Source organism: Rhipicephalus sanguineus, unplaced genomic scaffold (assembly GCF_013339695.2).
Source record: "Rhipicephalus sanguineus isolate Rsan-2018 unplaced genomic scaffold, BIME_Rsan_1.4 Seq59, whole genome shotgun sequence".
Lineage (NCBI taxonomy): Eukaryota > Metazoa > Arthropoda > Arachnida > Ixodida > Ixodidae > Rhipicephalus > Rhipicephalus sanguineus.
Window position 1 is genome coordinate 52291 of NW_023615577.1, and position 27711 is coordinate 80001.

Consider the following 27711-nt stretch of genomic DNA (forward strand, 5'->3'; position numbering starts at 1 on the left):
TTCGCGCAAAAGAGCGCTGATGCTAAATTTGCAAAATGTCATCTAATTTTTTTATTGCCGCCGCTGAGCCGTCGCCGTCGCCGCCGTCATATATATGTATAAGTATGTTATATATTAAAGGCATGCAAGCGCGAATGCCTCTCGCCCTCCAGCAGCATGCACTTGCCTAACGTAGTCCAGCGAATAAACAACAAATATTAACATGGCTGCCCGACGCGGAATGAAATTTTGCTCCGCATTACTACGCAATAGCGTAATACATCCGAGCTCAGAGACTAATTTTTTTCTTTTGAGAGCTTTGACTTGCACACAGATGTCAAGACCTTTGGAGTGCGCATCTTTATCACATGAATACAGAAGCGCTTTTCTTGTTTATATCGCAGAGATGCTTCACCACGAACACTGAGCTGCAATTTGAAGATCCTAATGTCAACCAGTGCTGTCCATGCATTGGCTTTATGAACTTTTGCGGAGCGGCGCATGATGCAACAACGTTAGCGCATATTAAGTTAAAGTAAGACGTTGTCACCTGCTTCTCCTGACCAATGTTTGAAATAAACAAACTGGGCTTCAGTGTCTGTAGAAAGTTTATAAATAGAGCGATGAGAAGGGGTAAATCAGCGGGGTTTATCTCTAAATGCGTCATGCCTTACGCGATAGTGTGATATCGAATGACGTCAATCGCTCATTCTTTCCTTGCGTGTGCGGTATCGTAAATAAATAAATAAATAAATAAATAAATAAATAAATAAATAATCTGGAGGCGACCCTAATTCCTTGACGTAAGTATTTGATAGTGGCCACTCGTATGTCGGCCTCAAGGTTGTCTTTCGCGCACCACCGAAGCGGATCTCAGTGGCCGCGTAGAAATAAGCGCGTGGTTGTGATCTTCTCCGCCAGTTGCTGCAACGATGCTACCTGCTTACGAGAAAAGCATCTGCTCTTTCAGCGATGTCATTCAATCAATTTTCATTAACTATCCTGAGTGTTAATTGGCCTTTACCCTCCGATATCTTATGTATCCAATGCAACTCTTAACTTGAACGAGAACCGTCGATTTCGTACCAGTTGTATTTTTAAAAGAATTTTTTTAGACTCCAATGAGGACGCGGCTGAAAACCCTGACCATATAAGTGGCTCCCCTTCTCACGCGCAATACCGTGAAAAATATTGTCGCCGTTTATATGCCGGGCAATTTCAGAGCGCAGCTCCTAAACGCCGCTTCGCGCATTCCCCGGCGCCGTCGTTGGCGTAACTGAGCGAACGATCTCTCGACGTACATAGAGTGGGAAGTGTTGTGGATAATGAATAACACTGATAGCGAAGAGAGAAAGAGAGAAAGAAAGAAAGAAAACAAGAAAAAGTAGAGTAAGGAGACTGATGGGGCAGTGGAGGATGAGAGTAGCGATCGAGGGTGCACGAGCGGAGGTCTGTCCACAGTGTTTAAAAGGTGGTGCCATGGTAGCACGTCATCGTCCTTTCGCCTAAGATTTCATAGGTTAGGCATGTGGTGAGCGCGTCAGCCGGCACTATAACTGGAAACCAAATGGGGCACGAGCGAAGGTCTGTCAGCTGAGACTTCTATTGACGCCATCGAAGGTCTGTCGCTTAGTCGCCGTCTTCGCCATGTTTGCGCAACAGGCCGCCGGCGTGAACGACCACCCCACGTTGGTATTGGTCTTTGGATCCATGGATCAGTTAATCGTTCAGTGTGTGAAGAAGACGCGTCGCCGGTCAGAACTATCGCCACTGCTCGGCGTGCTTGGTGTGGCTCAGCTCGATCGCCTCGCGCTGCTCGTCGCTGGCGTCTTTCTGGACGGTGCTCTGCCTGACTCGCTGTGTTTGTTCATTGAGTCACTACAGCAACGCACCGCCAATAAAATTCTTCACTCTCTGCACGAAGGAAAATTTTTTCACAGAATGTGTTTTATGCAGGGGTCCGCCAAGACTCCATTGACGTATTTCCGTCACGGAAATACATCAGTAAATTACAAATGACAAAGAAAATTTAAAAGAAAAAAGTCACAGCTTCGCCGCAAGGGCGAAGCAATGAATGCGATAGCAAGAAACTAATGCTATACGAAGTGCCAATAAGTACTCTCAGTTTGAACAGCGCTCCTGTTGCAAAGGCGGCCGAAGCAGCGAAGGAAACTAGCGTGCTTCAAGTGTCGAGCTGTGACACTTGATAGTTCGCGCTCATCTTCTGTTGGTTCGTTTAGCGGCGTCCCTTGAGCTCGAGTGACTTTCGTACGCTCCGTAACATGAGGCGCGGACATCACGGTGAAAGCGTGCAACATCCATCTTCCCCTCAGCACGAGAAAACCGCGCGAGCAGACAGCGGAAGCGCAAGGTTCTCCCTGCGCAAACATAACAAGAAGCGAGCGCGCTCGCCGACGACTTTTAAATCCACCCGTCGCGCTCCTAAAGCCATCTCGCTGGTAATGAAGAAACGCTTATAAGCGCCTAGCGTCTCTGAGTCCGTCCAGCGGTAAATGGTGTGTATATAACGCTCGCCGTTAGCTACGTGGAGGATCTGCGTTTCGTGGCGTAGTGGATAGCGCCACTCGCTGCGGAGCAAGAGGTCCCTGGTTCGATTCCGCGCTTCGGAAGCATTTTTCTGAATTATTTTTCTTTGGGGCTTTTATATATATATATATACATACTTACACATATACGGTGCATGACGGGCGACGGCGACGGCAAAATTCAGCCGAGACTGTCCATATAATTGCTATCGCAATAAAGGTTTCGCTGATTTGGATGACCTGGGAGTCCGACCCACGACCTCCCGATCCTCGACGAGAGGGGCCAGGCGTTCTTGGTACTGTGCCACCGACGCTCACGCATGGGGCTTTGCAAACGCGCCTTATATCTCTCATACCTTCTTCCTTTCACAGTGACCTTGTTGGCCGAGGGGGGCGGTGTCGCCGTCTGTGATCAGTGAAGTACTTCATCATTACATTAACTAGCGCCGACAGCGAGCGCTTCGGTAGTTTCCGCTTTCGGTGCAGCGAGAGAGCCGCCAGCGAGCGGAACGCCTTCTCGCGTTCACGGCTCAAGCTACGATCTCTTCCTCTGGGTTTACTGAAGCGCTGTGTGGTATTTGAATGAGCACAGGCGTAGGTTACCCTAATACTGGCGAGCGCACACATTGGCGTTTCTCTCCTCAAATGACGTCGCTTTGAACAAGTGCGTATCTAGTACCAGTGTTTATTATGTGCATGTAGATGCTATCTCAGCGCGGGGTTCTGTATACGCTGTGTCCAGGTGTACTTGAACTACTTCCACTACCCCAAGAGTTAAATCGTGATCTTTGGTCTTAATCGTGGGGATGGAGATGCGCCACCAGGCATCAACGTGGGTGCATCCACGCCAAGCGATGCTATAGCTGCCAAACACCAATTGACATTGTGCAAGCTTTTATACACCAATGTACAATGAACTATACTACTGAGAAAACACGGCTCACTTTCGTGTTATACCGATTCCTATGACGGAGGGATAAAACATGTTTTCTTTTTTTCTGTGTGTATCGTTGACACCGTATTTTACTGTGCCTAAGAGAAGCTATCGAAATAAAAAAAAAGATTGCCTTGTGCTCGTTTATATGAGATTAATCTTAATATATTCTCGGAGATCTGGACGAGTTCATCTTCTGACACAAAGATCCATCCTGATTATGGCACTTGTATTCTGAATAAAAACCAACGAAGGCAAAAGTTACCGTTAGTTAGATTTTGTATGCGATATAGTTAAAGAGCTCGTTTCGCACGAAATACGGTGTTGACGCTGTAGGCCTGGGCTTAACGCGCACGACGTAGTGAAGGCATGGCATCCAGCTCAAGCATCTTAACTGTGGAAGTCATGGAGATCTCTTCAGAGGAAGATATCGGATGGATGACAGCCATCAATCGCCGCAGTAGACGGGCAAAAGCCGTTGGCGGCAAATCAGTGGCCATAAAAGATATCAAGAGCGGCAGGAAGGGTAGTCGCCGCAAGCCCACCTTGCAGAACGTGCTTAAGCGCGTCGCCACCGCCTCCAGGATCCCGATGTTACCAACAGATAACATCAAGAAAATTTTCCGTCCACGAGGCGGCCTCTACCTTAGAAAGTTCAGCCTGGTACATCTCTCTAGAGCACTGGCCATGTCGGCAGCTTTAGCGCCGGAAGATACGACGGAGGACACGTGCTGTCCGAACGGCTATCAATACATTTTGGTGGCGTCGACTGCGTGGGAAGAAAAAGCGAGATCTTACTCCAAGGTACGCAAGATACATACGAAGGATGGACCCTTCGAAGAGGCGGCCTACACCGCAGCAGGAGAAGATACATGCAAGGGGGTTTGTTCGTGGTATCGACCTGGAGGTCAGCGACGCGGAACTGAGAACCCTTTTCGTCAATCATCGAAATCTGGGCCTCGCCGAGGTTCGTGGGACCAAGCAAACTACAACAGTGGTGTTACTTTTTGAGGGACAAAGAGTGCCAGAACGCGATATTTTGGGTAACGTACTCGTGTCCTGCTAACCCTACCGACGACAGATAGACGCGTGGTACGGCTGTGGTGAGATCACCGTCAGTGAAATCAACGTCGGAAAGAACGCTGCGCACAGGTAGCACATCAGTGACGACAGCGACGATTTCCAGCGCAAAGGGATGATGCATGGAAATGGCGCTACCCTGCGCTCTCGCACGAGAGGGCGCTCCTGCTCACGAGGACGCTCCCACTTCAGATGACGCTGTCGATCCAAAGGATAAACCAGCTCCGGAGAATCTTCTGGTGTCGACTGGCCAGCTCGAGGGCCTGGGACAAGATAGAGGTCCCATTTACAGTGAACCGCAAGCGCAACCTGGGCCGACAGAGTCAAAAACAGTAGGGCACAGCCTCATTGTAAGACGAATCTCAGAATATTGACATTAGAATCCGAAAATAAGAAATTGAGGCAAGAACTGTCTGAGCTCAGGAAAGCTCTCATATCATTTAAAGAAGAGTCAGAAACACCCCGTAGTCAGATAGAGGCACCGACTCCGAAACCCTTGGTCGGCAAACCCAAACGTAAAGCCCCCCCCCCACCATTTTCCCATTAGCAAAACAGAGGAGGAAGAGTGAGAAACCACTGAGGCAGAAGAGATGGCAGAACGCGAGGCACCCCCCAAGACCAATAGTTAGAATAGCCGCTAGGTTAGCAACAATAGACACGACTGTGGCGAAAATCATGGAGCTAATCACCAATCTAGATGCTAGAGTTGGTCAACTAGAAAGGCCCAAGGTTAAGGCCTACGCAAACGCAGCGGCTGAATCGGCAGTCCAAGGAGAGATAAACGGTAGCCTGAGCGCAGACTCTAGGTGTTCGGGCAGTCAACCCATGTCATCACAATGGCTGCGAATGATAGCAATAACATTAAAATCTGGCAGTCGAATTGTGCGAGTTTCCGAAGGCGCGAGGCTCCCCTGCAGCAGCTCATTAGATCGATCAATGTTAACCCGCACGTTATGCTCTTGCAAGAAACACTGGCTAACGTGGATATCTCTCTGCCGGGCTACAGACCCGAAACCTTGATCATTCCAGGGCCTCGTGGAAAAGCGGCTTTGGCTAGAAAGAGTACATCCTACGAACCTCACGAGCTACCCAAGTAAAAGGTTGGTCTATCATCTTGAAAAACAAGAAGACAGCTAACCTGTTTATAGCTAACATATGTAGCTCTCCGGCAGATAGGAAAAACGATTTCGAGACCTTCTTGGCTCGCATATGCAATAATACAGACACAGCCCCACTCGTGGTGGCAGAGGACTTCAACGCTTCCAAGAAAGAATGGGGCTATGATCGTCAGACCGTCAAGGGTACTAATTTGGAAACCTCCGCCAGCGAGTTAAATTTTGCTTTTATTACAGACGTTAAATTCTCCACGAGAACTGACACCTCCACTACCAGAGATACAACCCCGGATCTAACATTCCTTGGGGAATTGAAGGCTGGTGGGCCAATCTCCAGGAAAATTTAGGAAGTGATCACTACATAAGTAAGGTATTCTTACAAACACAACCACCACCGTTAAGGAAATATGAGTACGTGGACTGGGATCTCTTTCGTAAGTTACTTAAGAAAACCAGCATAGATGGCAAATATTATGAGAAGCTTGTAGGACAGCTAAATGTAGCAATTACGAAAGCTATTAAATCACTCTCAATAGAAATCGAAGCCCCAAACTTGGACCTCCAAACTAGCTCATATACTGGAGGTGAAGAAGTCTCCTAACCAGATGGAAGGCTCACAGACTTAATCAAAACTTAGAGCCAGGACTGCCAAAGTTAATCCTGATATTGAAAGCTACGTGGCCCAACTCTCACGTCATCAATTGAATGAATCTTGCTCATAAACAGACGGCAGAATGCGCAGAGGAGGCAAATGGAAACTATTAAAGAGTCTCCTTAACGATAAGCTATCCAGAGGTACTAAAAACCTCGACGTAAATAGACTCGTCAGTAAGCAGATAGCTATAGGGCGCACAGAAATTGAGGTCGCAAACGACCTCGCATGCATGTACCTGCCACTTAAAAATGAAATTGAGAACAAAGGAGAAATACACGAACGTTACTCCGGACTATTGCAACTTAGTGATTTCACTACAGCCGCGGTAAGGCACATACTCTAAATTTAAATGGCAGATCTGCCCCAGGTCCGGATGGCATCACAAACAAGCTTTTGCAAAACCTGAACGACGATGCCATAGAAATAATCATCTCAAAATTTGCAGTCTCTGAAAATGCTGCACGATCCCGCCAGTGTGGAGGGAGGCGAAGGTGACGTTTATAACGAAAGCCGGTAGACCATTAACAAAAGGCAACCTCAGGCCCATATCACTTACATCATGTATGGGCAAGGTAGCCGAACAAGCTATTCATAGCAGGATAGTACAACACATAGAAAAGAGTAAGCTCTTGAGGCACAATCTCATAGGTTCTCGGAAGAAGACGTTATTAACACAGGACGCGACGTTCATGATCAAATGTGCTGTTATTGATGACCCTAGCAGGGACGTAAAGGGCATCGTAGGTCTGGTTCTTACTAAAGCATTTGAAACACAAACATACACTAAATGAAATCTCAACCTTGAACCTGGGAGGCAACTTTTACAATTATGTGAGGTCCTTTCAAGCTAATCGGATGGCTCGGGTCAAACTCGGTACAGCCACAGGGGTCCACACAATTTAGGCAACCTAGGCACACCACAAGGTTCACTATTAAGAATTACTCAGCCGGCTCCGTCTCAATACAAACCCACAGGTTACTTCTGAATAGTCTTAAAGGGGTCATGAAGCACCCCTTGGGCTGATTGAAAAAACACATCCTGCGGAAAGCTGACACGGCTATGAACTGCTCTGCCAAATATTACAGTCGTGCGCGCCGCGTAATGGCCACATGCGGAGCGCGAAGTTGCCGTTTCCCCAGGCACCCTCTTTTCAAACAGAGGCCGGTTCTCACTCTCGTCGGTGGGCGGGGCGTCTGTCCGCTGTACGTCGCAAGAGACATAGCATGCTTATTGGCCGATAGCCGACGTAAATCGAGAGCGGCGTTCGGATCAGATGCGCTTCTTGCCGCGGGGTGCCGCCACTTGCCGGCGCCGCACTCCTCAGTACACGGTAGCCGCACTCGCGCAAGCGAATCACAGCGGGAGAGCGATCGCGTTTCATGACGCGCGCTGGCGTAACTTCTTTCCCCCATGCCATCCCTCCCTGTCTAGCTTCCAGTGCGCTCGTCGGCACGAGAAAAGAGAGAAAGCGCTGGGAGCGTGCGCCAAACCCCCGTAACTCCGCTGATTCTTGACGGATTCGAGAAATTTTTGCGGCAATCGATTCGGGAGGCAGTACACTCCGATACTGAGGCCATTAGATCATTACTTGGAAAAGTGGTTCATGACCCCTTTAATATTCATAATTGTGAGAAAGTGGATAGCTCACACCTCGCCTGGTTCCTGGCTCATCAGGGCCACTCGGTCAGCCCCACAATCCTTACGAGCAAGGTAACCCTGCTGTGCGAGAACTCCCACGCCCCGCGCTAGATCAGGGACTGCCCCAGAATGACGGCGGCTCCCACAAAGAATCGCTTAGTACTTTTCACGAGATCACCTCCCACTATAGAGACGGCACTGACATCATTCCTTGAGCAATGAATGATGTCATGTGAAGACGTCATCATATGACAACATGTTATGTGACGTCATCAGGAAGTCATCTGGGGTTAAGTGGTGCTGTATGGACCGCTTCGTGGTGACACCAACGGGGCCGGCAATCACATTTCGCGTTAAAGCTGAAATTTGGGCTGGTTGGTCTTGACTTAAATACGCATTTGGTGCAACTCGGGTGTTGGGAAGGGGTCGTGACCAGATACGACGTGAGATCTGTGAGGCCATGTATATAAACAGGGAGGCGGATAGGTGTGTAAGTGTGCCCTCAATTGTCCTAACGAAAAAGGAGATTGGCTTCTTGGAAGGGCGCATGCGCGACGCGTAGCTTGGCACGTGCAGCTTGATGCGAAGGCAGAATGGTGACGTTTCCATCAGTTTAGATGTTGTTTTACACTTTACGTGTCACGTGTCCAGAGTAAAATTTTCAGTTGAAGTCTAGCGGTCGTCCTGTGTGCTTCTTTCTCTGTCCTTGTTTTTGTTCCGCTATATTATGTATTTAACACATTTCGCGTTTCATGAGGCATCACCTTAATAACGCTATCGCGTTCCACTCTTAAATGCTAAGCTTAAGCGTTTTCCAAATCTTCTTTAGAAGTATACGTATAGATTTGTTCATTCGCTTTACATAACGCATCTATCGTAAAAAAGCGCAAAAAAGGGGGCGCAGCATACACGAAGGTAAGGACAAGAACAAGCGCCGTGCGTCTCCGTTCTTGCGCTGTTCTTACGAAAGAATTTATGCGAACTGGCCTAGCTTAGTACGCTTCAGGATGAAGGAGTTCAAGGATTACCTCAAGTGGTGCATTTCGGTAAAGAATACATTGTCTCTGTAGAGACCTGACAGTCGTTGGGATAACGTTCGGCGTAGACGTTTATCTATTAGGCCCTTCTACTATTTATCATTAAAATGTTAAACCACTCTTGTGAAAAATGTAAAGGCAAAGAAGAATAGACGTCATTAATAAAATAGTGCGGCGACAGGCGTACGTTCAGAGTACAGTAACGTTTCTCTGATATATGAGTTGCCGGGAAAATGTGGCAAACAACGTCGACGCTTCTATAAAGGTAATGAATTTCAGGGAGCTCAGCACTAGACATTCTAATAGGCAAAATCAATATTGCTTGAAGCTACAGCTACGCCTCGATCACTGCTGTCAGGCTAGACGTCCAGCGAAAAGCGGCGGCTATGGAGGTCATCTTGAACAATCAGCGGCAGTTGGGTAAACAAGGATGGCGGTCAGTGCTCCAGCCTACCCTGCGATGCTCAGAGCAGTGGCAGCCGATAACTCTGTTACCCGAGCCTGTCAGCAAATCCTAACGATGCTGACGCTATGGCTGGTTGTCGTGTTGGTGACGCTGTTGTTTCCTGTTACGTCGACTCTGAACGTGTGCGCGAAGCCTCCAGGTAATGTTGTTTCATCAATGCTAGCGCTACAACATTTAATTGGAGTTGGAGGGTGCTACATCGGTGCTAGCAATGTAAGGATCTGAACTAGCAATGTAAGGATCCTTTGGCTCAGAGGATCTTCGAATCGCTGGACATAAAAACCGAATGAAAAAGAACAGAGGCGGGTAGTAAATATGTCTATTTTTAACTCGAAACCCATCACTTCTTTAAAAAATTTCATCTCTAGATGCCGCATGTTCAGATGTGTTTTGTTGCCGGCTTAACCACCTTCATCGTCCTATGGTGAGGTGGCCGGTCCAATAAAAACATCAGTGAAATGACCCATTTCGTGTACCGACGAGGGCGAGACAACTACACTTTTTGAAAAGATGACAGGCGCGATATTTCGACGGCTCTCTAATGGCACATGAAGTTCAGAGTACCACTTACGACTTTTTTCTGTCCTGCACTAACAAAGCTTCACTACTCAAGGTCGTAAAACATATTCTAAACCACGTTTATTATAATAGAAGCTCCTCTGACGCGCTTGTTGATAGTTTCTCGTGCTATGGTTAACTGTGCCTTAGGTGAACTTCTTTCGCTCGTGAGTATAAGCGCTACAGTTCGTCATGCCGCGCAGGTAGTTGGACCCTCCTGTTACCCATTTTTTTGCTAACATAAAGCGGTACGTAATGGGAAGCGGGTGCTGAAAAAGCAGTGAGGGAGAGAAGGGGATATGAGTCAGTGTAAATAACGATAGAACCCTTCGATACGAAAAACAGTTCAGGAAACAAAGTATGATAAATGGAGTTAAGGTACAAGATAGAAGGAAAAACGCAATATTTAACTGTTGCGAGTTAACCTCACACAACATTCATATCAAGCCTACATCAAGCCTAGAACAGGCTGTCGAAAGACTCTTCTTCAATGAAGAATAGTGGCCTTTTTTCCATAAAGTACAATACAGAGCATTTATGACCCTCTTATCCTAAAGGAGCCCACTCAGACGATGAACGTGACTGCCGCCTCGCAGCCTTAACTTTAGCAAGAAGGGGTGACTGTTGGCTATTCTGACGCGCAAAACACGGCTATTTGAGCTATTTGAGAATGCCGTGCAGAGGCACGGACGGCAGAAAACGTTTCCATGGTGGTCTAGTGGCTATGATGCTCGAGGGCTGACCCGAAGACCGCGGGATTGAATCCCGCCCGTGGCGGCCGCATTTCGATGGAGGCGAATGCTTCGGGCCAGTGTACGTAGACTCAGGTGCACGTTTAAAAAATATAGGCGTAAAGAAGTAATATAGTCTCTCTAGCAGGCCAATGCCACGTGAAATATTCAACAGAGCCTTCACTCACTCTTCACTTGTTCTAACTTCTAAGACCTCTAGCTATCGACATTTAGCTATTGGCGTAAGGCATCTAGCTGTTGGCCTCTAGCGATAGCCTGTGCGCGTTGCAACGAGGAAAGCGGCAAAGAATGTGTTGAATAATTTCCTAGTTGCCCCAGTAATTTCGAGCATCTGTATCATTCCTACCGATTAGGAAAACGAACACCAGAGCAGCATTGATGTCTGGCAGTTCTGCAAGCGCCAATGACGTAATTCATTGGGAATGACGAATGTACTTGGAAAGGTGGGAGCCCGTGCAAACCGCGGCACCTTACACGTTCTCCTGTATACGTGTGACGTATTTATACCCGTTTACTCTCAGAAACTTTCGATATGCGTAGACAGAGATATTCTGTACGCAGCGAGGCGACATGATGTACACATTGAGGCACTCGCGTGCTCTAAGCTCCCTTTGAGTATTTGGTGCGACATCGTCACGGTAATCAAAAGTGGACCGCACGCCCGGTCCTCAGATATGAAAGTGCCTCTTTGTTACGGGTGGATTGTGCGCTGTGTGCAAGCGTGCCACACTCTTCGCTCACTACCTATGATCACCATCTATGCTTATTATCGGCTCTCATCGTTCGGACGAAACCGTATTCGCGTGAGGCCAGCATTATAAGTCAGTGATGAAACCACAGTTGGTTTTTATATCTGTCCATAACCCAGTTCCACTAAAGTGCGCCTAACCACCATTTTTTCAGCTGCAGTTCAGAATCCTCAAGGTGAGAGAGAGGTTTCTTATGACAGAAAAGCTGAGAGGTCGGCCTGAGTGAATTTTCTTGCCCGCTATTCAGCGTTAGGAGTGTAGAGGGGGTGATAAAGGAGGAGACAGAAGGCGTTAATGATGAGGAGGAAGATGGCGATCAAGCAAAACCATGAATGTCCAAAAACTATTTACAGTCTCTTGTCCAGTTCCGTCTGGCGCAAAAACTTCTTCACTGCTTTCAGAATATGGCGCTTATGATGAGGTGGAGGTCCCCACATAACTTTTAAGAGCGGAGACTTGTCGTAACAGGCCATAACAAGAATAGCAATGCTTAAAGTCGGTTTAAAATGAACGAACAAGGTCTAAAATATCATAATTAGCAGAAGTAACGAAGAAGTATCCGCAATAATTAACTAAAAATTGCTAATAACGGTTCGGAAACCTGCGGCTGACTCTGAGGCAGCGCAACAGAGGGCGCCACCACCTCGCCAAGCGAGGGAATGCCCCTCCTCTACGCTTCGCCGGCGCTTCGTCACTACATCTCATGGGGGAAATGATCTGGCGCAACTAGGTGCAGACGACGCGTATCTCAACTGCAGTAAAAAGCAGGAAGTCGATAAAGCGCAGAAAAATGTAGCGAACACCATGTCACACCAGATTCTACTTGTGCCACACCAGGTTCTACTTGTGTCAGGGAAACCCTACATGCTTACTTCAAACATTGGCGTCATCGATGCTTTGGTAAACGGAGCAGTGGGAAATCTACGAACGGGAATCCCTGGGTGCCCGTGCGACGCATTTCCTCAGGTTTCGCAGTAGTGGAGCTGCCATACGTTTTTTCTGACTTTTGTTGCTTCATAGATTTCAACAAGAAGGGGGCGATTGGTTTTCTTTGCGTGATATATCGCGGACAGGCGCACAAGAGGTGCTCAGCAGTCGCAGTAATGCCACATAGTTCTCAATTCAGACTCTCTGCACGGCCGATGGGGTGTAGGTAACAACGAATGAACGCCACAGCTAGTTGCAGTCTGTGCAGTAAGCTTGTCCTGCACTTCCACGGTTGGTGGTTTTCTAACGTGCATGTCTAGGTCGAGTCCGCAAGGACGGCGGTGACGCTTACTTGGTAAAGAGCAATATGCTGCAGTAGTTTCGCAGACGAGTGGATACGCAACGGCGTCAGTGTCCGGTCGTGAAAATGCGATGGACAATAATGTGACGTTAAACTGGGCCATCTGTGAAGCACGTTCGTGGCTGTAGACTATCCTCCATTGTAAACCCAATGCTTCATACGGTGGAAAATTAGGGCAATTAAGACCCTCCCTGAATGAAAACCTTGTACGAAACCTTCCAGGTATTGGGCAGCCGATTGATGCGTTCTCGCAATTCACCGGGAAGTTACATAACTGGACACTGTTTTGCAACTTGCGACAGATATAATAGAGCTCATTCTAGACAAGCATAGACTCCAACTGGCCAAAAGAATACTAACATTGAATAATTGCCGTATCTCTGCTGTATGGACTAACCTTACTGAAAATTTATCATAATCCGTGCACCGGGATCCTTCCCCAGATACCACAGTCTGTAACTCTGGCTCATGAATAACGCCGCTATGATGACTTAACACAAATATCCCAAGATGCGGAAATGGCGTCCTTCCCGTAGTTCGGTTGTTGAAGCCTGGTCGACTCACGCCTCGCGCTATTCATTGATATATTAATTTCACAAAATGGCAGAAACATTTCTTGCTTTCTGCTTAGCGGTGCGCAAGGCTTATATAACACCGAAGTTTCCATCGTAAGTGAGCAACACTATATAGTATGCTCTTGCGCAGCTATGTCAAAGATGCTGAAGGTGCTGAGGCCGACATCCAAAGTGCTGGTAGACTGCGCAGCCGATGTGATTATCACTTACAGGGCAAACGCTAGCCTCCTCGCAAAGGTGGGTGACCATCGCCAACACATAACTACCCGAATTTTCTTTCTCAATGAGCATGATGCACATAGTTTTTTTCCCAGCAAAACGCCGCCGACATTGCTAACATTCGCGCTGGCAGATATACAGTGTTTTAAACCTTAACGTGAAGTCCAGAGTCGGATGGAAACCCATCTGGCCGAGAAAATACATGAGGACAATAAAAAGAAACACCAACCACGAATAAAAGCAACATAAAAGCAAGACGCTTCGCAAGCCTTCTTTCGCTCCCGTGCAGGAGCCGGAACGTCTTGCTTTTATGTTGTCTTTATTTCTGGTCGGTGTTTATTTTTATCATCCTGAAACCTTAACGTGGAAAAATATTGCAGAAAACTGATTTTTTCATATTATTGTTCCCGCAGAAGAACAATGCACTTCTGGTGCAGCTTGTCATGTCCATGGAAAAAAAAAGTCACAGTTTCGCCGCAAGGGCGAAGCAATGAATGCGATAGCAAGAAACTAATGCAATACGAAGTGAGGCTCGCCAATGGATACTCTCAGTTTGAACAGCGCTCCTGTTGCAAACGCGGCCGAAGCAGCGAAGGAAACTAGCGTGCTTCAAGTGTCGAGCTGGGACACTTGATAGTTCGCGCTCATCTTCTGTTTGTTCGTTTGACGGCGTCCCTTGAGCTCGAGTGACTTTCGTACGCTCCGTAACATGAGCGCGGACATCACGGTGAAAGCTGGAAACATCCCTCTTCCCCTCACACGAGAAAACCGTGCGAGCGGACAGCGGAAGGGCAAGGTTCTCCCTGCGCTAATATAAGAAGAAGCGAGCGAGCTCGCCGACGACTTTTAAATGCGCCCGTAGCGTTCCTAGCGCCATCTCGCTGGTAATTAAGAAACGCTTATCAGCGCCTGCCGTCTCTGAGTCCGTCCAGCGGTAAAGGGTGTGTATATAACGCTCGCCGTTAGCTACGTGGAGGATCTGCGTTTCGTGGCGTAGTGGTTAGCGCCACTTCCTGCGGAGCAAGTGGTCCATGGTTCGATTCCGCGCTTGGGAAGCATTTTTCTGAATTATTTTTCTTTGGTGCTTTTATATATGTATATACGTACTTATACATATACGGTGCATGACGGCGACGGCAAAATCCAGCCGAGACTGTCCATATATCGCAATAAAAACTTTTTTCCGGTTTGTCGAACGTTTTGCGGCACTTGTTACATCAGATACACTTCCAACATAATAAATGGTACAGGTTTCTTTTTTTCTTTTGTTTGGACTACGTTAAAGAAAATTATCGAAATGTTTTAAGTTGGACAATTAGAGTAAATTAGACATGACTTTCGTGGCATAAGGACTTCAGTCTTGCCAGTTCTTCACCCGTATCGCAGGATGATGCATTGTTCAGGATTACAACACTTACAGCTAGAGCGTATCTCAGGATGTTTCTTTTACGCTTTGTAGCAATTTTGTGTATACTGTGGACCAATAAGCAACATTAATGACGTTCACTAAAGCAGCGGATTGGGTCTGTTGGTATGTCATGATGAAGGCTGATGAAAAACACAGGAACTTTATCAATCAAGTAATAGCACTCTTTCTGCCTTGCTTTCTTCTGAAATCCCTGCGGGATTCATCATCCTTAATCAACATTGATGGCTGCGTTTTGGGGGAATTGCCCAGGAACACAACTCCCTCTTCTTCGAAAAAAAGTATTAGTTTCAAGTGACTGTAATAAATTGTTGCTACCACATCTCAACAGTTTTCTCCTCAACAGATCGTACAAATGGTTTGCGAGTATCATGACGAGTGCTACGATGGAATACTGGACATAAAAGATGTAAGGATATATATCTTTTCACAGAGTACTTGTAGCGACCGCTCGTGTCTGAATGCCCGTGGTCGTAGCGACCCTCTGCGCATCGTCTTCCATTGTGTTCGGAAAAGAATCATCGCCTTAGAGATTAAATTATTAGCCCAAGCACATACGCACAATCGGTGGGCGGAACCAGGGTCCTTGAAGGACTCTGGGGAAACATTGGTGTCAGTATTTCGAGGGACCACTTTTATGTAAAAGCTACTTCCTGTGTACTCATTGTTTATGTAGTACAATTAGCACATCGAACACGTTGTAAACGTCGCTAGAGCGCATCCGTCAGTTTTCCGCTGCAATTTGTTGCCTTCGCGGCACTGCGCAGCTGTACATCGGATGGTGGCAAGGGGGGAGGGGGGTAGTCGGAGTTAATTGCAGTCGCATTTGTGACGCCAATTACGAGATCATTGCATATAAGTCATTGCGCTACCTAATGACCGTTATTGTTCTCCTGTATCGCCACCTGAAAAGTGAAAATTCTTGGTGGGGCAGCAGCATTATATAGGTTTTCGGTCATCCATCAGTTATTATGTAAATTCCTGTCCGTATAATTGGCTCACCTTCTCGTGAGCAACCACGTGGAAAAAAATTGAAGCACACTTTCTAAATTCCAAAGTGTGTTCTGCGAAAGGCTGTGGCCATTCGACTGACTATATCACGGTATCGGGGAATCTACATTCTTGGGGCGCTTCTCCGAACAACTTGCCATGGAATCATCACCAGGCCGCTTGGGAGCCATCCGACTAGTTCGACAGCTGCAAAGAGACGTCAGACGAAGGAGCGCTGCCGCGCGCGCCATCACGTGATTGCTGAGGGAGTGTAAAGGGGAGAGGCCACAGCTGTGGCGGCGCAACTGTTGCTATGCGCCTATGCGCCGCTGTGCCATCACGTGATTGCTGAGGGAGTGTAAGGGGGAGAGGCCACAGCTGTGGCGGTGCAACTGTTGCTATACGCCGCTGTGCCATCAGGCGATTGCACAGAGAGTGTGAGGGGAGAGGCCACAGCGGGCATATTCCAGGGCAGGGATGGACGGACGGACGGACGCCACGAGTATGAGACATTAAAGGCTTTCGCCTTAACACTGTACTTGTCTGTGTATAGGGCGCTTCTAAGCGCACCTCCCAAGCGCCTCTACGTACACTTCTCGAATCTTCGTTCGCATGATGGCTAATGGGAAGTGTTGGGGAGAATTATTAAAAACGATGGCAAAGAAAGGGAGAGAAAAGAAATGTGATGGCAAGGAGAGCAATAGAATAGGAGGAAAACGGAGGAAGAGAGCAGGGAGCGAGGAAACACAGTGCTGCACGTCCGCTATGGCGAAAAGGTGGCGCCAAGGTAGCACGCCGTCGTCCCTTCGCCGACGATTTCATCGGTAAGGAGTTCGGTAAGCGCGTCAAGCGATAGGATAATTCGGAAACCAGGAAGGAACACAAAAGGAAGAAGGCAGGGAGGTTGACCAGACATAGTGCGGTTGGCTATCCTACGCCGGGGGAAACGGAAGTGGAATGGAAAGGTGGGAGAGACAGAGATAGAGGGGGGGAGCGTTAAAAAAAACCAACAAAGGAAATGATCAATAAATGCTCTGACATATGTGGCAGGGGCACTGTACAATAGTCACAAGCGTTCACAAAGGCCATTAGTCCTTAAAAAGCACAAAAGTGCTTTAACTGCGTTGTGGGCCGACGAGCGATGGGGACGGTGCTCCAGCAGCGTCTGCACGGAGGGCGGCCGATCGTCCAATGGTCGCATCACATCACAAGGAGTTCGTCTTTCAGAGGCAAATCGAGGGCAGCGCCATAGCAGTGGCGCACGAGTGAACGTCTGTCAGCGCCTACTGCTGTAAAACGCGCTCACGCTATCAATGCATTTGCTGCACAAACCGTATACTCCGCGCCAGACACGATACTCAGAGCATTCTCTTGTAAAATATACAAAGTTCATCTAAAGTAATATTAAGATAATAATTATTAGTATTTTTCTTCTTCGTCTTATAATAATAATAATAATAATTATTATTATTATTATTATTATTATTATTATTATTATTATTATTATATTATTAATATTATTATTATTATTATTATTATTATTATTATTATTATGAGTAGTAATTGTAGTAGTAGTAGTAGCTGTTCTGTTGTTGTTGTTGTTGTTGTAATAAAAAATGGCCTCAGTGAATTCCTTCTGTACAAAATCAGGCAGATACAGCGTACTGTGGGAATTGATGTAATGCGAAGCAGCCAGCAAAAAGCTGCATACATCGCCGACGCCTAGTATGTCTTTGCGGCAAATGAAGGCCTTCATGTCATGACACCTAGTTCACTGTATATCACACGCTTGTGATGTATTCATGCATGTACAATCTTTAATATATAATTAAGCTTATATTCTGGTATATGCAGTGCATTACCTGTCGTTTACGTTCGTCACGCACTGATGTCATGCCATAACAATTTTGGTTTGTATTCAGTTAACAAAACGGCCGGAAGCGCACCAAGACAGTGTCATGTAAATCATGCCGTACATGACATCCATGTCATGATTGTCATGTTACCACCTGCCATTTGTGTTCATCATACAGTCGCGTCGCGCAATACCAATGTTGGTGTATGTCAAGATAGCAAAACGGCCGCGAGCAGCCCACGAGCGTGGCTTGTAAACCATGCCCTACTCGACATGCATTTCATGGTTGTTCTTCTTTATGTTCTTCGTACAGTCAGGTCATGTAATACCAATTTTGGTGCATATCAAGCTAGCGAAACGACCGCGAGCAGCCCATGAGCGTGGCATGTAAATCATGCCCCACACGACATGCATGTCATGATTGACATGTTACCACCTGTAATTTATTTTCGTCGTACAGTCACGTCCTGCAATACCAATTTTGGTGTACATCAAACTAGCGAAACGGCCGCGAGCGCACCATGAGCGTGACATCTAAATCACGTCCCACACGACATGCATGTCATGATTTTGATGTTACCACCTGTCAGTTATATTCGTTATACAGTAACGTCACCAAATACCAGTTTTGGTGCGTATCAAGTTAGCGAAATGACCGCGAGCACACTATGAGCATGGCATGTAAATGATGTTCCATATGACATGCACGTTACAATTTTCATGTTATCACCTTTGATTTATGTTCTTCACACATTCACTTGACGCAATACGAAATTTGGTGCTTGTAAAGATAGCGAAACGGCCGCAAGCGAACCATGAGCGGGGCCTGTATGTTATAGCGTACGTGACATGCCTCTCATGATTTTCCTGTTACCACCTGTCATTTATGCTCGCCATGCAGAAATGCTTCGTCGCACCACTTTTGGTTTACATTCATGCAATCAAACGGACGCGAGCGCCCCGAGACCATGTCATGTAAAGCATGCTGTACATGACATGTGTGTCATGATTTGCGCTGTGGGATCTGTCACTTATGTTTGTCATACAATCTTGTCACGCCATTTCAATGTTCGTATCTATCAAGGTCACGAAATTGCCGCAAGAGCACCAAGGCCGTGGCATGTAAATCATGCCGTTGATGACATGCATGTCATGATTTTCATGTTATGACCAATCGCTTATGCTCGTCATACAGTCATGTTGTGCCATACCAAGTTTGGTATACATCCCTTTAACGAAACGGCCAGGTCGTAGGCGGCTAGATAGATAGATAGATAGATAGATAGATAGATAGATAGATAGATAGATAGATAGATAGATAGATAGATAGATAGATAGATAGATAGATAGATAGATAGATAGATAGATAGATAGATAGATAGATAGATAGATAGATAGATAGATAGATAGATAGATAGATAGATAGATAGATAGATAGATAGATAGATAGATAGATAGATAGATAGATAGATAGATAGATAGATGCGCTCAATGTCGCAGAAGTTAGCTAAGAAATGCTTCGCATTTAAATTACGTGAGGTAGCCGGTAGAAGTGCATCGTCTACCGCTGCTCCTAGACAAGCAGCCAGGGCAGAGGCTCAGCGTCGCCGACAGAATTCAGAAGCTGGCGCCGCTGATTGCTGTGCCTAACCGATAGGGTCGATAAGATCCTGCCATTAGCGCAGCGCAAACAGAAAATGGTCGCTGCAGCCAATCGATGCATGCATGACAGTCTCAAGCTCTGCCATATATACTGCAAAATGTAAGCACTTCAATAGCCGCGTTCAAATTTCCCATTATGGAGTATCGTATAATCGTCAGTAAACTATTTTTAAAATCTCGCCAATTATCCACCAAGCGGAAGGTCTCGGTTATTTTAGTATAATTGTCGGTATTGGGCTGTCTAATGCGCTAGCGAAGTTTGTCTTTAGTGAAGATGATGAAGCTACCGCAGTAGTCTCAAGAGTACACAATATGACTTATTGAAAAACGCTAAATAGCCAGGACAAAAAGAGAGGCAGTAGACGGGACAGGCACTAGCCGGTAAATAAGCCACTATGCAAGTTTACCAACCAGCCCGATTCGCCGCACGTTTCACATTATGATGCAAACTACATTTCCTAAAAAATTCGGGGAGCCTTAAGCCGCGCCTTTAAGAGTTGAACGCGATAGCGAAATCCGGCCCCTAGTGCGCACTTCAACCACTAAGTGCATACTTATTAATGTGTGCTGTTACACACACACACACACACACACACACACACACACACACACACACACACACACACACACAATTAGAAACAGCTCCAAAATGGACAGCTATAGTGTCCATCTAGCCGAAAATATATCAAACAAACAGCAAACTGTATGACCTCCGACATGGCGGGCGCGCGGCGCGCTTGCCATCTAGGAGGCCATAATGTTTGCTGTTTGTTTGATATGTTTTCCGCTAGATAGACATAGTGTGTCCGTTTTGGAACTGTTTGTAATTCTGTGTGTGTGTGTGTGTGTGTGTGTGTGTGTGTGTGTGTGTGGTGTGTGTGTGTGTGTGTGTGTGTGTGTGTGTGTGTGTGTGTGTGTGTGTGTGTGTGTTTGTGTGTGTGTGTGTGTGTTTGTGTGTGTGTGTGTGTGTGTGTTGTGTATGTGTGTGTGTGTGTGTGTTGTGGTGCGTGCGTGTGTGTGTGTGGTGTGTGTGTGTGTGTGTGTGTGTGTGTGTGTGTGTGTGTCTAACATGGTTTTTAGCGGATATGGGTGCAAAACGTAGTTTGATGACCTCGCCAGTGCGCCTACAAATCGCCGAATGGGCTCATTTTCTTCGTGACCACCTGCCGATTAAAATAAAGAATTCCTCAAGGCTGTGCTTAGTTTGCAAGGCACACGGCAAGAAGTCCGAGAGCCGATGTGAGTGCGAAAGATGTGTAGTTGGTCTTCACAACACACGAAAATCGCACTGCAACAGTTGATGCAGTTAAGCGTCGCCTTGCGCGATTGTGCGCTTCTGCCATGCAACATTAAATGCATTAAGGAGACTCCTTCCACTGCATGGCATTTATGTAGTGTTTTTTCCGAAGCAGTTGAAAGTAACATCATGGCTTTGTGGTAGGACACCTGCTTGCCACACCTACGGCCCGGGTTCGATCCTCAAGTGGACCGAAGATTTTTATTGTTTATTCCATTTGCTTCTTTATCGATTTTTCGGTCACGGGCGATTTTTCGCTCACAACCAACGACGCCGTCACCGACGCCAACACAGGAATTTCTGCGACACGAGCTCTCTAACGCTATCGCGTTAAAACTGAGAAATATGTCATAGAAGCTCTTCATAGCTTCTTTATACACGGGCTCTTAACAGTTACGTGCCATTTTCATGCTTATTCACGGAACTTTACGTAATAAGTTTCGTAAAAACTGGTAAACCTGCTACAGTAATTTGGTTTCATAATTTCTTGCTTTATATTGCTCTATGTCAGAATATATAGGCTAAAAGAGTACGAGTCTTTGGATCGTGACTGTCATGTGTTTCAATTGCAGAGGGCTACGAGAAGAGGTATAGCCGGTCAATGCTTTCTCAGAAAGTTCCTGAACATATATGTAAGTGTGACACTTTTTTTCACAGCGAAGCTGTTTAAATTGTGCTCCGTCGTAAAAAACTATCATCACCATGAACCGGCACGCGCTCTCTTCATTCTCGTTACAGTGAAGATGTTTAGGTTATAGCTAAGTTGTGCTCCGTCGTGCGAAATTGCCCAGGTGGGCATGCGCAAGAGGAATTGGGCAAGCCCCACTACCGCGTGGAGCAGGTGTGATTGTCAAACGAAAAGGAACACGTGAAAAAGAGAGAGAGAACGAAAGAGCTAGAAAGAAGAGATAGAGAATAGAGAGAAAGAAAGAGAAAAATGACAACGAGAAAGCGGAAGAGAAAAATAGAGGGAAATTAAGGGAATAAAGACACAATGAGATAGACAGAGAAAGACATAAAGAGAGAGAGAGATAGCAAGAAGCAGACATGAAAAAGAGATAGAAAAAGATAGAGTAAGAGTGAAAGAGAAAGATAGAGAGAAATAAAAAGAAACAAAGACAGAGAGCGAAAGAAGCACAGAGAGATTGAACGAGAAGAAAGAGAAATAAAAATGTAAATAGCGAGAAAGAGAAAAAAGAAGTAGAAAGAAACGGATACAAAAAAGAGATACAACAAAGAAGGAGACGAAAGAAAGAAAAAACAAAGAGAAACAACGAACGCCACCCAGCTGCCATCTTCCCTCAGTCTTGGCACTATTAGTGCGAAGCCGCCATAATTTTTTTTTTTTTGCAGCGAGTGTTGTTATGAGACCACAACAGCCGATTTCGGTGGCGTAGTAGTCCGTTGCCGCCGCCTACGGTGTCCGTAACAACTATCGCGCACAACGCGAGAAAAACATTGTTGATCTCTGCATCGTCGGAATGGGTAAACACGAATGCGAAACGTGTTTTCACAGAAGTAGTTGAATGTTTACTGTACACTGATAAATGAGAGCTTGCTCAATGTCTGTCGGTGTTTAGCGGCTACAGCACTGTTTGATGCGAATGCATCTACGTTGACGCTTGGTGGCACATCTCCATCCAGACGGCTAGCGTCAATGAACATGACTTAACGTTTGCGGTAGTTGAAGCAGTTAACATACAGTCGGACACATGATATGGTGATTCCTACGCAAATATAGCGTCAACAGGCACATAATATACACTGGTACTCGGCATGCGCTCATAGAAAGCGTTTTTATTTGAGAACGCAAGGTGTGCGCCCTCTGGCAATTGGGTAAACTACACCTCTCCTCATGCATACAGTACCACACAACGCTCCAGGAAGGCTAGAGGCAGTTCTCTTAGCTTAAGTCCTTAACGCGGGAAGGCGTTCCGCTTCCTGTTGGCGTGTCTCTTTCTGCACCAAAGCACTTGCTCACGCTACATTCGCATGTCCACGCCATTGCCTTTCTGCGCCACATAGTTCAGCAATTTTCTTAGTCGGTGCCATCACACTTAAAGCAGTAGACGTCTGAGAAAAGCCGTTGGTGTATGTGGAACGCTTGCGATGATGCGGCACACACTGACATGACGAGAAAGAGAGAGCGCATAACTGCGCAGTCACGGCATCGAATCACCGTGAACGCTGCGTCGCGCCAGCGTCTATTTTTGTGTGGTTGCACCAGCAGCTTCGGTGGGGGGAGGGTAAACAATATCGAAACGAAATGGGAGTGGAAAACAGGGAGCCAGCCTCCGCTCCACTCGCACTACCAAAGCGCTCGCTGTCGGCATTCGTTAGTATCATGATGCAGTACTTTACTGCTCCTACACGGCGATGCCACCTTCGCAAACCAAAAGCGCCATGAGAGGAAGAAGGTGAGAGAGATAAAAGATGGGTTTGTGAGCCTTTAAGCACATGTTCCGGTAGTGCAGTGTGTAGAGAACCCGGCGCCTATTGTCGTAGACATATCTAGACTTCGGCTTCAACTCCCAGGTCATCCAAATCAATGAAACATTTTCTTCTTGTTGTTCTTTCTCATGTATATTTCATTGACGTATTTCCGTGACAGAAATATGTCAGTGAAGTCTTCGTGGACCCCGCATAAAATAAAACACTTTCATGCTGAAAAATATACAGGGCTCCAGCGGGACTTGAAGCCAGGCAGTATGCGCGGCAGTCGAGCAGTGTACCATAGAACAACGACGCGCCTTAAAACACCTTCGCAAAAATACCCTTTACAGGCGCCATTTCAGGCAACGTATCACGTTAACAGATGCGATGTACCGCGTAAAATAACACCGGGAGTCACACAATGCAAACTGCATACCTACTGGGCGGTTTAGAGCTTCCCATCCACAACAAAAGGGCTCAGCCTTAATCAGTCATCGTCATCAGCCACGGCGTCAACTGAACGCCTCACAGTCGCGTTGTGCATACCTCCTTTCCCACAGAATTATGAATAATGGCATAGTGGGTACTTCTTTACTTCGCAAACTTATGACGATTTATGGCTTGGTGGGTACCTTGCCCTGTACTTGCAAAAATTGAAGGACCCTTAAGCTTCGCCTTTAAGAGTTGAACGCGATAGCGAAATCCGGCCCCTAGTGCACACTTCAACCACTAAGTGCATACTTATTAATCTGTATTGTTACACACACACGCACACAGATACACATGCGCGCGCGCGCGCAAATGGTAGTGGTTTTCGATCTAAAACAAGAATCACATGGCCTCCAAGATGCACGCCGCGCGCTTGCTATCTCGGAGGCCATAAAGAGTCGAGACATATTTCTCACAATGCCTCACAGATGGCAGCACATTATCTAGCGTTTGCTGTTTGCTTGATCAACGCCTCCTCTAAAAAGCCAGCGTTGGCTTGATATGTTTTCCGCTAGATGGACATAGTTGTCTATTTTTAGAGCTGTTTGAAAGTTCGTGTGTGTTTTTAGCGGCGATGGCTGCACTATTCCTGCGTTTTTCGACGTAGTTTGATGGTCTCGCCAATGCGCCTACAAATCGCCGAGTGGGCTCGTTTTTGTCGTGACACCTGCCGAACAAAATGCGTTAAGGAGACTCCTTCAGTACATGACATTTATGTAGTGTTTTTTGCTGAAGCAGCTGCAAGTGTCCTTATTGTTTGATGTACATGTCTAATAACAGGCAATAAAGCAAAAAAAAAAAACCATCGTGGCTTTGTGGTAGGACACCTGCTTGCCACGCGAACGGCCCGGGTTCGATCCTCAATGGGACCGAAGATTATATTCTTTTTTTATTTGCTTCTTTCTCGATTTTTCGCTCACGGACGATTTTTCGCTCACAACCAACGGTGCCGACACCGACACCGCAATTTCTGCGACACGAGCTCTCTAACGCTATCGCGTTAATAGCCGCCCCAACATTGTTTGCAGTGGGCTCTAGAAAGGCCGTTTCTCCGGCTGTAATGAGAGTCCTAGGCGACGGCACATCCAGCGCACAAGTCCTATACACTGACGTGGCCCGGTATCTACGGACACGGGCCATGCGTCTGGTCGTAGTGTACAATACCGACTCTGTAAGCATTTCGGCTACGATTATTTACACTGTGAACAGCGGAAGAGGCTGCCGTCGTCCTTGCCATCATACACGCTTCAAGAATACCGGCACTGGACGGACCAATCACTGTGGTCACTTATTCACAAACCGCCTGCAGGAAGATAAGAAAAGGGATGGTGACGCCCTACACACACCTTATCCTATCATTACACCCCACATTGTTACACAGAATACGCTTCGTCTGGACCATAGAGTTTCCCAATATTTACTAGAGAGAACTCTGGCGCTGCGATCATTCCGCCACCATGAGAATGATGGGTAGTACACGGATTTGGCTAATTTTCGTGCTTGAGGTTCTAATGCACTTGTGGCTTCGTTTATTGCTGTGTTTTGGCGTATGTTTCGAATGAATAATGGATCGTTGTGAACTTTGTGACGAGATTTCAATTGGTGAGCCTAAAAGGTCAAAGTGGTGAAGTGGAACCGCTGAAAGTCTGCTGAACTTCGTCTTGCGACAATGGAGTTGCAGGCAACACGGAGCTAAACGAAGCCGAAAGGACGAAGCTTAGACAAATCCGTGTACTAGCCATCAATGCCGTGCTGAGTGAAGCACCATGCGTTGCAGCTCCCATAGGCACTAGCGCCAGAGTTCCCACCAGCAAATATTGTGGGAAACTCTATGGTCTGGACACCTGTACACGCCTCTCTTCATGGTAATGAACGCGCTAATGCTGTAGCTTGACAGCTCACGAACCATGGAGATCACCACGGACAGCTCACCATGGAGGAGCTGTCCAACCCAGACGAGGCACCAACAGGACGATTGCACTACACTGAAACGTACATTATTACACACAAAGATGGATGTACTTCCCACCACCACACAAATCACTCAACCGAGAAAAAGATGTTGTATATAGCGGCAGCTTCAGACTAATTCATTCTCCTGTCTTTTCATATTTGACCGCTTCCTGCCCCCCCCCCCCCCATATCCTTCATATGCCCCTACTGTGGAACGAAGCCCGCACTAGAGTCGCACCGCCGCATTTCCGAGCCCGAGCATGGTCCCGGCCCGCTGACTGCGTCGAAGGCCCGCCCGAGCTCGACGCTATAGTGCTGCGAGCCCGCGCGGCCCGGCGTACAAACAGAAAAGCCCGGACCTGGCCCGGACCTGGCCCGGACCTGGCCCTGTCCGGCCCGATATTATGAAGGTTTGCTGTGGAGACGAGATATCGTTTTCCGATAAAGCGGCATTTTATTAAACATATCAAAGTGAAACGTAAGCAAACGAAACCTGATAGTCACTCTATCCACAGATTACAAGTTGTGTAAAAATAACAAGCTGTCAATGATTCGGGCTTCAGTGAATTGCGGCGTTCCTGCATCACATATTCCACCGAACTGAAGTTTCGTTCGCTGCTCGCACTGGCAGCCGGAATTGCCAATATCTTTTTTGCAAGCATAGCAAGCTTCGGATATCGAGACTGCTTGTTCCTCCAGAAGTTTAGTACCTCAAATTCAGGACAGGAGAATGATTCCGTGGATAGATAATCACAAAGCTCACCTTTTTTTGAGCATGTAGCGCAAAATACGAAGACAGAAGCGAGAAACAGAGACACGAGACGATTGTGTCTTCGTATTTTGCGCTACGTGCTAAAGTATGCAATCTTACAACCTCGCCCAGATTTCAATTCTCGTAACTCATCTTGTGTGCTTATCGCTGCGTGCTGGAAAACAATTCCGGCACCGCGTCTATATCTTGGGCCTCATTTGGGCTTTGCACCTGGCCCGGCCCGCCCGATAATACACAAGTAGCCCAAGATCAGGCTATCGGGCTACCCGGACCTCGTACACATCTCTAGCCCACACTGCATCACACAACCTGGGAATGTCCACATGCATCGTGCTTCCCGTCTAGCCCTTGCCCCTGACATTCCTACTGGGAGACTGCGCTGAGCAGCACAGAGCCGCAGGAGCAGCGTCGGCTTACTTGGCGGGCACGTGGAGTGGCACGAGCCAATGCGGCCGTGAACTAAGGGCTCCACCCTCCGTGGAAGGTTGCTCACCCTTCTATCCATAAAAGTTTCTCTCTCTCTCCATCTTTCGCTGTGACTGTGCCTTATGTTCTGCGCAGGCCTGGTGTTTCTTGGTATATGGGTATTACGGAGATTCTGTGTTCGTTCCCAACATACTGTTCTTCAAAGTTAAGTTTCATGGTTGCACTTCCTGTTACTACGTAACTGGTTTGTTATAAAAAAAAGCTTTGAAGAACTAATTTCTATGTGTGAAATTCAGGAGTTTGAAGTAAAATACAGTGACGCGCTACATGTGCCTTCAAAACGATATATTCGCAAATACGACAAGTACGCGCACTTAGCAACCGAAGCCAGCTGAATGTGGCTTACAATCGTTAGCTGTGCCCGCAGTGAGCGTGCTAACGTTGTGTACTTATATACGCATTACTGGTGTCAGAACGCCTCCGATTTCCCTGACATTTGCAGTGCGATTCCACAAAAGGCGTCAGAGCTTCTAACAGTTCTCTCAAATGGCTTATGGAAGTGTCGTCGTTCTGGTTCGAATATCTCAGCTGCCCAAGAAGCAGTTTGTTTTCTAAACAAACCAACCGTCCGCTCTTCCTGGGCGTACCAGTCTATAGAAGGTCCCTCCCGTCCATTGTCGATTTACAAGACTTGTGAGGGGCAAGGTAGTGCAACAGTACTAGTACAAAAAGTGAGGGAGACAACATACAGCTCCTCACTGTCTTCTTTTTGTCCTCGAATTTTTGCGCTGTATCGACGTCACAAGACATCGAACG

At 46.9% G+C, this 27711-nt stretch overlaps 1 protein-coding gene across 1 annotated transcript; it reads left to right on the forward strand.

Annotated features, from left to right (window-relative positions):
• Positions 1-9415: 9415 nt before the first annotated feature.
• Positions 9416-21454, forward strand: LOC119377859 (uncharacterized; the record flags this gene model as incomplete). Its single annotated transcript, XM_037647157.1, is given in 4 exon segments — positions 9416-9590; positions 13504-13610; positions 15365-15427; positions 21395-21454. Coding segments are annotated over 4 exon segments (405 nt in total), but the record flags the coding sequence as incomplete, so codon positions are not given.
• Positions 21455-27711: the final 6257 nt, after the last annotated feature.